The 13,317-nt window shown below is 38.4% G+C and overlaps 1 protein-coding gene across 1 annotated transcript; it reads left to right on the forward strand.

Annotated features, from left to right (window-relative positions):
• Positions 1-629: 629 nt before the first annotated feature.
• LOC132114053 (E3 ubiquitin-protein ligase RLIM-like) lies at positions 630-11,246 on the forward strand. The gene is made up of 4 exons (XM_059522182.1): positions 630-785; positions 1,517-1,695; positions 8,003-8,107; positions 8,209-11,246. Exons 2-4 carry the CDS (start codon positions 1,542-1,544, stop codon positions 9,831-9,833), a joined length of 1,884 nt encoding a protein of 627 aa, XP_059378165.1. The 5' UTR covers positions 630-785; positions 1,517-1,541; the 3' UTR covers positions 9,834-11,246.
• The last annotated feature ends 2,071 nt before the right edge of the window (positions 11,247-13,317 follow it).

Below are 13,317 nucleotides of genomic sequence, written 5' to 3' on the forward strand. Positions count from 1 at the left end.
AATAATAATTGTACTTCCTGATCATAATTACTCAGAGTTTCCCAATATATTGCTTTCAATATCCAATTACATTATCAGACGCTGACATTATCAAAAGCCCATTCTGAGAGAAAATGTTTTGCAGGAAAGGTGAAATGTAAAGATTAACGAGTTATTTTCATTTTAATTATTCATTATCTTGCCGAATTACCACAGGGTGACATTCATAAGAGTGAAATGTTAGCACTAAAACAATGAAGAAAAAAAGTTTAGAACGAATTTACAAAGTATTTTAACCTCACAGTAAATCTGTCCGTGAGTTATTATTTTCATTCACAAGCCGCTTTTGTTTTTTCCGGCGTCTCTAGCACAATTACAAAATAAAAGATCAGCTCTTTTCATTTTAAAACCAACCATAAATTACAATTCATCAACGTGCGCACTTAAAACTCTTGTGTTGACATTTAAGTATTGTTTTGTGCAATATGTAGGGTTATTGAGACGGTGTAAGAACTCACCTTTCAGTTTAACCTCTTTTACAGTGATCTACATTAAAATGTAAATATATTTATATTCCCTGCAGTGTCTTGTCGCACACAGCCTACCTGTTAAACGCTAAACGCGACTGTTCAGACTTTTAAGTTGTATTTCGTTTCCGCACATTTCCTCACACCGGAAGTAGAGTCGACGCTGAAGAGACGTCTGAGAAAATGAACTCCTGAATTACTGTCAAGATTAACATTAACAAACATCAACGAGGCGGATACGGAACGGTTACTAGACACGGCTTCGACATATTTATTGAGGTATTCTTCTGTAATTTCCTCGTTAGAGACTCGCTGACTTTTGGCTGTTTTTATCTCACAGCCGTGCTAATGCTAACGTTAGCTTCGCCTTAGCTTAGCAAGATCGCGATCGCTGTTTCTCCATCTAACCCAAGCCCAGTTTGAGCTCAGGCTACAGCTAACGTTAGCCTTCACCCTTCTCTTCAGTCCGTGCTTGCGAGAGGTTTGTCGTCACACATTGGGAAATACACCTTTGATGTGATATTATTAGTGATACTGCTTTGATGATTTTAGCTTCGACTTCTATTGGTGACGGTAATGCGTTTATTGTGCTGACTGTGTGGAATCAAGGACAAACGGAAAGGTTGTTTTTCTTGAAATGATTGAGCTTTAGCCTGTTTAGCTCGCTGATGCCATTTTGTTTTCAGTCTCTCTGATTGTAGGCAGGTAATTATATTTGAACAGACTCGAAAGATCTCATAATTTTATTCTTTAATGGCTTAAAATGATCATATTAGTCAGCGAGCGCTTTCAGGTTTGAACCAGTTTCACTAGCTCCAGGAAACATCAGAAACACGCGTGTATTTACATGCAGGGATGCCGGTATTATCATCTGATAGTGTTGGCATCATGCTATGCTCAGTTATTACAGTCACATGTCGTGTACAGCTGAACACAATGGATCTCCTCTTAGTCTGTGTGTTTGGACTGATTGACACTAACCTGATGTTTTCCTGCTTCTGTGTTTGTAGTTGTATCTGACAGCTGGACTCAGTGATGGAGGCCCAGGATAATGCAGATCAGTCTGAAACACAGCGCAGAAGACAGCTGGACCGTCTGGACCGAGAAGAGGCCTTCTACCAGTTCGTCAACAATCTCAGCGAGGAAGACTATCGGCTCATGAGAGACAACAACCTGCTTGGCACACCTGGTAAATCCTTATTGTTTTTTAGACCTAGACATAAATGATAATTGTGTGCACTGCAGTTAAAGTTATAGTTGCTGTTGGGTTTCAGTCAACTGAAAGTAACATGACTGTGCTTGATATGAGGTGATTATTCGAGGAAATATACAGGCGGCATGTGATGCTAGCGAAATGATCAGATGCTCATTCTTGATGTTTTGGATTTCAGCCATTAGGTTTCTTTCACTCTGCAGCGTTTCATGTCCCTCAGGTGTTACTGAAGGATGAATCACAGGCCTCGCAAAATCGCTGGCCCGACTAGGGTTGTGCTGGTAGACGATAGTATCATGATTTCTCATGGCCGATTCCGATAAAGTTTTTTTTACAAGCAAACTGGCCGATTCTGATTCCGATACAGATTTTTAAAAAATCTTTAAGCAACAAATAAGAAAGAAGTGTGCATAATCAAGATGTTTATTTGGTATTTAATAGGCCAAACTGGCTTTTGGCTATTGAAAACAATAACTGTATCCATCTGAAATTAACGTCAGTAACTGCACAGTAAGTAGCCTACATTCAATACAAACATAGATGGTACAGAGATCAGCATTTAGCTTTTGTTTTTGAATTGGGTCTTTATCAGTTAGACTAAATAAAAGTATGCTATATAAATATTATTCCAAAATGTTAAAATCTAATAATGTTGGTGCGAATAAAACAAAGATGCAAAGTGTTTCATTCAGTAATGATTCACATCTATATTTTTTACTTGAGACAATGAAACATAAATAACTTATTGTCTCAACTTAAAAAATATAGATGTGAATCATTACCCTAAAATGTTTTAATTGGATGAATGAAACACTTTTTCTCAGTGTGCTACAGCAGGTGATTTTAAAATCAATTTCAGTCTAAATAATTTTAAGGTAAAATAAAAATAATCATCCTAATGCAGAACTGACGTTTACTTCTGGCTTTTCAAACGTGTGTGCAAGTTCTAATTAACATAAAAAAAAAAACATTTCAGTTTTGTCACAGTTTAGTCCGTTTCGTTTCTCTTCCAACACGTGAGAAGTTGAGCTGAACATCCTTCACTGTCTTCGCGTGTTCAGGGCGCGGACCGGTACAGTATACACTCGCGCAGCTTCAGTGAGCAGGAAAGGGACTCTTATTTTGTGCAGTCGGCAGTTCGCTTCCTGCTATCTGTGCCTCAGACATGAAGCTCTGCATTTCCAGTGCTGAACGGTTGCCCGTGTCCTGTGCACAGATTTCGAAATCCTTCCCCACAAATGACATAGCTAATGATTACAATGAAGTCTGTGCACGCGAGCGCACTTCTGGAAAAATCGGCCGGAAAAAGAACAAAAACTGGCCGATTGCCGATCGTGTATTTTAAGCAAAAACCGTCCGGTTCTGATTTATGGCCGGTCAACCGGTGCATCCCTAGTGACTTTCAGAAAATGTGTTTTTATGACTATTTATGTAAACGTACATTAAATAATGAAGATGTCACTAACTGGTATATGCATTATATTACATATTAATTTTATTTAGCAAAATGCTAAGGACTTTGAATGGCTTTCCCGAGTTTACATTTAACTTTGTGCATGACTGAGTAATTACATGATGAGCGATTACATGAGACCTGATTTATTTCAGTGAGTTGAACTGTTTCTTTCAATACCACCTGATGTTCATTATGGTTTATATTGGGTTACAACTAGTAGTGAACTAGTAGATATGACCCGTTGCTGATACAACAATAAAGAAAAAAAAAACATGCATTATTCAAATTTCATGATCAAATTGACAGAATTGGAAAGCTGAGACTTTTTTTTATTTAGAAAGAGTTTTACCACATTGTGTGAATGATATAGATGCTGATGCGGTCAAAACGAGCCAATGGAAAACACTTAATTAAACAGCACTGTTTCAGTCAATTATTATAGCAAAATTAATATTTTATTTTTTGTTTGCTGTTTAGTCCAATATTTTTGCCAAAATCCTTAAACACAGCAGAACATCTTTTCCAATTTTGAACTCAACACAATCCATGTTGACATTTTAAGCAGCAGAACAAGTTAATCTCTTTGTTTTGATTCAGAAATTGTGAAACCACAGGTCTTTCACAGCTCTCTCAGAGCCCCTTTAGGTTCTTTTGTAAGCAATTCCAATTTAGCTTTTTGCATTTACTTTTCATGGTTTGCCTTTAGTTTCTGTTCTAAGAAACACTTGAACAAACATAACACAAACTTATGAAGACACCCAATCCTTTTATGTCCCAGGACAATGGAAAGGAATGTTATTTTGGAGCATCATTTAGCTGTGCGCCCTGCCAGGAGATGGCATTGAATGGACATTTCTTGTCCTGGTAAGTCCGGTGGTTTCCAGTACTGTCCTGTTCAGTTGCTGTTTAACGCAGAGTCTTTCTGGACAGCTACTGCATAAAGACTAGACTACATTTACATTTATTCATTTAGCTGACGCTTTTATCCAAAGCGACTTACAATTGCTATATATGTCAGAGGTCACACGCCTCTGGAGCAACTAGGGGTTAAGTGTCTTGCTCAGGGACACACTGGTGTCTAACAGTGGATTCAAACCCGGGTCTCTCACACCAAACGCATGTGTCTTATCCACTGCGCCAACACCACCCCACATTTAGTACATTTAGTGTGTACTTGATGGCGAAATTCTGCATATCCAATAGGGATGTTGCGGTGACGGACTTTTTCCACCGGTTAATCGACGTGTAAAAAAAACGGTAATCCCGGTGTCACCGGGGGTTGCGTGTCGGGGATTTCGGGTGGCCGAAAATTCGGTCGTGCAGACGTGCACACGTCTCAATTTACTTTCACTTTAATTAGCGGCAATTCAGTAGCATTTGTTTGAATTAGCCTAATCATGGGTTAATTTATTTTATTCTTAATAAAAATACACAAAACAATAAGACACTCGCTTGTATTACACATCTTTATTGCAAAATGAATAATAACTTAACACACCATGCAAAAACTAAACAAAAGCACTTATGAAACACCTTTAAAGTGCATTTATTAACAAAACGAACCACTGCACACATCGTGCAAGTATCAAACAAGAAATTATATAAAAAAATTCACTATTCGTTAAATAAAGTGCCTGCCTCTTTCAGCAAAAAAACAAAACAAAACACAACGCACAACCATCGAATATGAAACGAACGAACATCAAAAACTTTGTTAAATAAGGTAGCCTACCCGAATAATCACTGTTTACAAATGATAAATGAAATCGGACACCTGCTGCTTTACTGCGGCGCTCGTTCCGCTTACGCTAAATTACGAAGGCACGTAGTCACTAACTGAATTAAGTACTTTATTGCTATAGGCTAAAACTTCAACACGATGGGGACGGTGCCGGTGGTCAAGTGCTATGACCGGTAGGTGGGTTAAACACCGTGTATCACCGGTAATACCGACTATCGCAACAAACCTAATATCCAACTTCGTCAGAAGAAGCCATGGAAAAATGCATGTCATTTGAAAATCTTGATTTTGAAAACTGTTAAACACTTTTCTCTTTTTGGCACTTGACCACATTAAATGCCAGGTGTAAACGCACCCAAAGATTTGTGAATGGATTTTAATCAGATCGTTGAAGCCACATAACATTTACTGCTGCAAATAACCATGATATTTTTGATGGACTGAGCCAATAAAATACAGTAATTATTTACCATATAATTATTTCACTGATTACATCTGCAATCTTGTTTCTGATATTTCTCTTCCCAAAGAAAGCACAAAAAAAATTCTTCCTTTGTCTTCACATGTAATACATATTACTGTAACATTGCTTTAATATTTATTATCGTGAGTGGTTCATTAGAAGAAACATGCGTTTATTCAGTCAGTGACACTGAAATATGTAAATAAGAACGTTAACCTGGGGTTTAGGAATGTACAGTGAAACGTCAGCTTATGTATATACAGAATTATTCATATTTTAATGAGTGGAGCTTTCGACGGCACATTTATTGAAATGTTTTCTTACAATACTGAAATGTAATACTCCTTCAGTAAATAATTTAGTATTTTTCCATTCGAAAGTCTTCATGACATTTTAATTATCTTAAAGGGATAGTTCACCCAAAAGTGAAAATTCTGTCATTAATTACTCGCCCTCATGTCGTACCTGTTCATCTTCGTAACACAAATCGAGATATTTTTGATGAAATCCGAGAGCTTTCCGACCCTCCATAGACAGCAATGCAACTGAAATGTTCAAGGACCAGAAAGGTAGTAAGGACATAGTCCATGTAACATCAGTGGTTGAACTGTAATGTTATGAAGCTACGAGAATAATTTTTGTGCACAAAGAAAACTTAAAACCTCCCTGGGCCTTGAACGTTGTAGTTGCATTGCTGTCTATGGAGGGTCGGGAAGCTCTCGGATTTCATCAAAAATATCTTAAATTGTGTTCTGAAGGTGAAGGTGATGAAGGTCTTACAGGTTTGGAATGACATGAGGGTGAGTAATTACAGGGAACTACACTCACCTTTTCCACTGGTGGCACTTGCGCGACTAACTTTTTCAGTTACTGGCGCAAAACATGATTTAAAGTAAGCCACTCTGGATAATAATGAAACTGCATTGCATACAGATTAGGGCTGGGATAAACGATTATTTTTTAAACGAATAATCTAGCGATTATTTTTTCGATGCATCGATTAATCTAACGATTAATTTTTCCAGACCGATTCGATTTCGATTATCTCCCCATTAATTGACTACTAACAATTTATACATGTTGATTTACATATCTGAATGAAAAAACATGAATTCCTTAACATTGCAATATATGTTTGCTCTTAATTACAAAATAAAAGACTGACTAAGAATGCATTACTTTGCACTTGTATAGAGATAGCATTCAATAAAACCTTGAAGCCTTGAAAACACAGCTTACTGAAACAAGCTTACTGAACACATAGGGCCTAGCTTACTGAAAAAAAGTTCTTTCAGATGAAAAACAACAACTTGATGTCTAGCATTCAATAAAAAAGGTCACCCAAAATACTTGTTTAGAGCAATTGAAAGAATACAGTAACCAATGTAAACTTGAGGGCTTTAAGCTAATACAGAGAGTGCTTTTCCAAAAAAAAAAATAAAATAAAAATTAACAGTGGGAGCCAGCAGCCTGTCATGGAGAAAAAAAAAATCTCCGAATGCTCCACGTGAAACTTTGGCGTTCCGCCCTTTTTCTATCGTGTCTAATGATTTTGGTTAATATGCACGAGAGAGAGAGAGAGAGAGAGAGTGCGCGCTTGTGTAGTTTGAAGACTGTGAGTGCGCGAGCGCGCGTGAAACTTTGGTGTTTCGCCCTTTTTCTATCGTGTTTAATGATTTTGATTAATATGCACGAGGGAGAGCTTTGACAGCCGCCAAAAAAAAGATCAATGCAGAAAAACCCCTGACAGAATGTTGATCCGGCCATCGCGTATATTCAGCGCACATAAGGTAAACGTTTTTTTAGAGAAATAAAAACAGATCGACGAATCGATGCGCATACTTTGCGTCGACGTATTTTTTGCGTCGACGTCATCGGTGACCTCGACGCGTTGTCCCAGCCCTAATACAGATGTGCTTTTTATTTTATTTGCCGTCTTTTTATTTATTTGTGCTATTTACACAGTTTACTTTTTTTTTTTTTTTTTTTTTTTTAAGTTTGTAGGTGTCCAGAAACTTATTTAAAATAGCACTGCATAGTCTTCACTGTAAAATAAAATAAACAAGTCAAACCAAAATGTATTCAGACAGCTTCAACATTTCTCACACTATCACAGTTTATTTGCTATAGTTTAGAAATTGGTAATAAAATATGACAAGAACTCAGAGTTAAACTGTGTCAGAACAAATTCCTCTTGATAATGTCAGATTACTTTGATAGAAAGATATTTAATGGAATCAACCAAAACTTCAGACAACTGTCAGTAAGGCAATATTTACACAATTTATTCCATTCTTTGTTGAACAGTTACAAAGCAAGCAATGCTTAATTTACAAGACTGTAAATTTAAAAGTTGCTTAGCTGAAAGTTAATTTTGTTGATTCACTTTTAGGAGTAAACTGGATTATAGATGACCTCAAACTAAAAGCCACAGAATTAAAAGTTCATGCGAAGAGAAGGTCAAATGGGAGACACATTGAAAATTTGCATGCATGTAATATTTTGGATTTGACCTCAGTGCATTTGATTGGTTGGCCTGGCTTTACCAAAGCTTACATGTTCCTTCAAAATCCCCACTCTTTCTCTTGCAACTTAATTCTAACCCATTCGTTTTCTTGGTCAGGTGAAATTACGGCAGATGAACTGTCAAGCCGCCTTCGGCAGGTCAAGGATGGCCCTGAGTCGCCCAGTAATGGCTCCACTGAGGAGAGAAGTGAAGGGCCTGCTGGTAAGTCAGCTGTACAATCCCCCTTTTTGTATAGTATCCATATCAGCCAGGTGAATTGACCTGTAATAATTTCTTGAAAATCATGTTCTTGTTATTCTCAGCGACAGAGATTGAGGGCACTGAAGAAAACCCCAGTGGGGAGAGCCTTCTTGACTGGCTCAACACTGTACGACAGACGGGGAATACAACGAGGAGTGGTAACAGGGGTAACCAGTCATGGCGGGCCGTGAGCCAAACCAATCCCAACAGTGGTGATTTCCGTTTCAGTTTGGAGATAAATGTCAATCGCAACATAGCTGAGCAGCAAACGCAGACAGAAAGGCTGGAAGGGGGCCAGGAAAGACCAGATGTCCCTGAGCCGGAGAGTCTTATGGAGACCGCAGAGGTGGTTGAGGAGCCAGTGGTGGAGGAGCTTGCAGTTATAGTAGAGCCAGAGCTACCAGTTCCTATCACCCTGTCTCAAAACACGGAAGTAATTGCACCAAGTCCACCAACTTCACCTCCCCCAGCCTCGCCCCCAGTAGAGCAACCACGCAGGGGTCAAGTCAGGGCTCGCAGTAGAAGCCCGGAGCAGCGACGAACAAGGGCTCGCACCACAAGAGGTCGCTCGCCGCTCAACCTCGAAAGATTGGATGGACTTCCGCCTACTCAGCACGGCCTGCCTTCTCACAGTCCTGAGATCCTTCCAGAGCCCCAGGTCGAGGGAAGCTCAAGGACTCGGCAGTTGTTTTTGTCTAGACCGAGCACTGTGGAAACGGAAAGTCAAGAACCGGAAGCAGCTCCCGAGTTACCCGGAGCACAGCAGGAGAGAGAGGCATCTGCTGGAGAAGCAGGAGCCTCAGGACGTCGCCCTCCAACAATAATGCTGGATTTACAGGTACGCAGGGTGCGTCCTGGAGAGTACCGCCAGAGAGACAGCATCGCTAACCGAACCAGGTCTCGTTCGCAGACCTCCAACAACACTTTACTGTACGAGACTGAGCGCGGGGGTTTCCGCCGGACCTTCTCCCGTTCGGAGCGGGCAGGGGTGAGAACATACGTCAGCACAATCCGCATTCCCATTCGCAGGATCTCAGACACTGGACTCGGGGAAGCCACTTCTATGGCTTTGCAGTCTATGATTCGTCAGATCATGACTGGGTTCGGTGAACTCAGCTACTTTATGGACTCGGACTATCCAGACTCGAACCGTGAAGACAGCCCAGCTGCAGACCTCGCTGATGGACTGGGTAACCCTGATGCTTCCACTGGAGCCGCTGCAGGGGAACCAGACTCCTACCTTCCTGGGAATGGAGGCTCTAACCAGAGTGGTGTAGAGGCACGGACAGAGGAGAGGGAAGTGGATGGTGGAGGATCCGGTGCTAACAGTCCTCGAGAGAACCGAGGCAGACAGCGGGCGCCCATTAACCTGGATGAAACTGGATCTCTGCCCTTTCTGCGACTTGCGCACTTCTTCTTGCTCAACGAGGAAGATGACGACCAGCCCAGAGGTCTCACTAAAGAGCAGATCGACAACCTGTCCATGCGAAACTTTGGCGAAAGCGATGCATTCAAAACCTGCAGCGTCTGCATCACGGAGTATGCCGAAGGCAACAAATTACGAAAGCTGCCCTGTTCTCACGAATACCACGTGCACTGTATCGACCGCTGGCTTTCAGAGAACTCAACCTGCCCTATTTGCCGCAGGGCGGTTCTGGTTTCCACCAACCGCGAGAGTGTCGTCTAGCCAAAGTTGGTTTTGTGACACTTTGACATCACTTCCTCCCTTCCCTTTACATTTATTACCTAGTCATGTGAGAACTCGTACTGAGATTTTCCCATACATCCTATATGAAGCCATCGTTAAGTTTTATCAGATTTGCTGGTGCCAATATTTTTTCCCCAAACTACACGCCAGTGTATTTTGACCCACCTTACAATGAAATAAATATTGGTGCATGACGCAACCGATGAAGACCATGCTGCAAGCCCTGATCATTTATTGTCTTGATCCTCACCTTTCAACAAAATTATTTGATGAAGGGCAATGTAGAGATACCTTAGAGTGGTACATACACTTTCATGCTAAAAGAGAGATTTGAGTTGTAATTTTAAGCAAGTATTCCATATCAGATTTGAACAAAGATTGCTTTTTAATAAAAGTTAATCATTTGAGTAACAAAAATAACATTAAGGATATACTCAAATATATTTTAGTCAGAAAATGCATTGAAACTTTCACACTTTGCTGCATCTTAAATCAGTTTGGTTTCATACTGTGTTGGTATGACGGCATAGTGTGTGTTGTACCGGTTGCACCATTATCATAAATTACTAAATGCAGATAAATCATAGTAAATTTCACGTAGTAATTCTGAGTGAGTTTGTCATCCTGTATAGAATAGGTTTTGATTTGGCTGTTGAAAGTGTTCAGTAATACTGGTTTTGAAAACAAATGGCCAGACACTTTTTACACAAACAAACAGAAGAGGCTGTAAATATGCTACGTGGAGACTTCAGGTCGTGTTTTTCGCCTGTCTTCCCAAATGACGATGATGCATCAGTTGGCTGACTCAAACGTACTTCATATATATTAAGAAACAAACTTGGCTACATGTAGGCAATGTCGTGCAATGCTAATAAGGAAAATGTAAAGGACGTTTTGACAAATAGACTTGTATGTTGTAGTCTGTAAATATATACATTTAAAATGAAGACTTAAATGGAAGTTTTTCTAACAGTTCTGTACATTGAGAATAGCTTCATTTATCTTACTCTGAGGAGGAAATTATTTTTCTCATTTTGTAATGGTTGGTTCATATGCGAGCTTAGGTTCTTTATTCCCGTGCTAGAAAAACAAGTGCAGTGTTATTTAGAAACAATAGATGAGATATCGGTCTTTATTGTTTCTGTGTTGACTTGGGATACTAACCCTAAGCATAATGTTCTCCACCATGATTTACATCAACATTTCATGTATCATAAGCAAGCCAACCATTGTTAAATTCATATTCTTGTTCAGAGGTCATGTATTATAAGAGCGAGTTACTTGATAGAATTTCTTTTGTCAGCATCCTATTTATAGCTTATATTTTGAGTCCTCTTTTGATTCGCTTCCAGTTTGCTGTGTTTAAAATGAATAAAATGATTTCCTCACTTACTCATCGTTTCTCTGTGGCCTTACAGTCAATCTCACAGTCCAGTTTAGGAATGCATACTATGTAATATGCTTTAAAAGTTTTTGTTGTTTCTTGCACATTCCGGTTCAAGGTTCGTATTTATCAATAATATTGATTTTCCACAAATGTTCAGTGTTTTTTTAAGTACCTTTGGAGGCTTTAGGAGACATTTGCTTGTATCACAGCAGCAGTTCTTACAGCACACAGATGTTGCACACCTTCTGCTTGGATGAGACGACAATGTTTTCATAATGTTCTTTCTACATGACAAAAAAAAAAAAGTTTGCATTAATTTTTTTTTTTATGTGTTTTGACTCTTCATTATTTGTGTTTTTAGTAGTACAGTTTACAATTTTTGCAAACACTAATATGATGCATTTTATTTCCTTGATAACATTTTACGACTTTTAAAACACGTTTTCCAATTGTCTGGATATAGTAAACCGAAATCTTTTTTTGTTGGATGATTTGTCCATTGAGCTAACTTATCTGTTCACATCAAAATATTGCCATTTTGAAATGCAGCTTATGCACGATGATATAATGCACAGTTTTATGGAAACTGCTTAACATATTTTGAGGATAAGATCCATTGACAGTAGATACCATGGAGCATGAACCAGCGACTTCATTATCTAATAGAAGTGATATTTCATCATCAATCTTTATTGCACACTGGTCCTAAATACTACTTTTCCAGTCCATATTTTCTGACCTTGCATTACTGTATGTATTCAAGCCCATGTAATGACAAGCTGTAACCAAGCCCTCAAGAGTGTTGATGAAAATATTACTTTTTTATCATTTACAGTACGCTAGGCGAAACTGCGTTTGACTTTACTGTAGTTTTCCCTTTCTCTCTGTTGTGTAGCTTTTGTTCCCTCTTTGATTTAAGAATAAAATTTTTAACTCTTCATCACACAAGCGGCAGCCGTGTGAGTCCAGACAGGTTAGCACAGGTGATATCGTCGGTGAAATCGGACTTTCTGATGATAATATTACTCTGCGCGTATGCGGTGATTTTCTGCGGTTTTACTCCATCCAATTTTACTCGATCTGCGGTTTTCGAGTAAAAACTGCGGTTTTACTCGATCCTAATTTATGAAAGAAAGATATTGCGCATGGCTAAAAAATGCTAATTTATAGAAATGTTTAATATGAAGTGACTACCCGCAGGTTAATAGTGCCTCATTACTGTAAAATGTGAGAGATATTTCCTGGAAGCGAATTTATGAATCGTACTGGGATGACGGCTTGGCTCATAAATATTAATTAGGGAATGTGACGCTCGGCCACTGATTGGCTCAAAGGCAGACGTTAGTTCACGTTTATTTGAATAGCACTTTTCACAATTCGAATCATTTACATAAGATGCTTCAAAGTATTACAACCAAGAAGCCATAAGTGACCATGTGAAAGGCCTTCCTTGTTAATGTTAAATGTGAGTGAAGGTATGAAAGTTGATTCATTAATATTCATAAGATAAATATCCTGGAAAAAATGATTGGCAGTGGTACACACAGCTTTCCAAACAAATCAAGAAATCAAACAGATTACCAGTGAAAATATTTGGAATAACTGAGATATTTTTATGTTTTTGAAACAAGTCTCTTATGTTTAGCAATGCTGCATTTTCAATCACAATTACAGCAAAACAGTAATATTGTTAAATATTAGTATAATTGAACATAATTTTATATTTATTTTAATAAATTGAAAAAAATAATTTATTTCTGTGAATTTTCAGTATCATTTCTCCAGTCTTTAGTATTACGTGATCCTTCAGGAATCATATTTCTTATTATTATCAATGTTGAAAATTGCTTGTTGTTCTGGAAACCTTGATGCAGTTTTTTTTTTAAGATTCTTTGATGATTAGAAAACTTTTAGAAAAATTTGAAATATAAACCTTTCTAACTTTATAAATATATTTACTTTAGCTTTTGATCAATAATTCAATGAATCCTTAATGAATAAAAATATTTAAAATATATTTTGAATGGTAGTGTATCAGGATTTCCTCAGAAATATTTGGCAGCGCAGTTGTTTTAA

Source organism: Carassius carassius, chromosome 33, assembly GCF_963082965.1.
Source record: "Carassius carassius chromosome 33, fCarCar2.1, whole genome shotgun sequence".
NCBI classification, from domain to species: domain Eukaryota; kingdom Metazoa; phylum Chordata; class Actinopteri; order Cypriniformes; family Cyprinidae; genus Carassius; species Carassius carassius.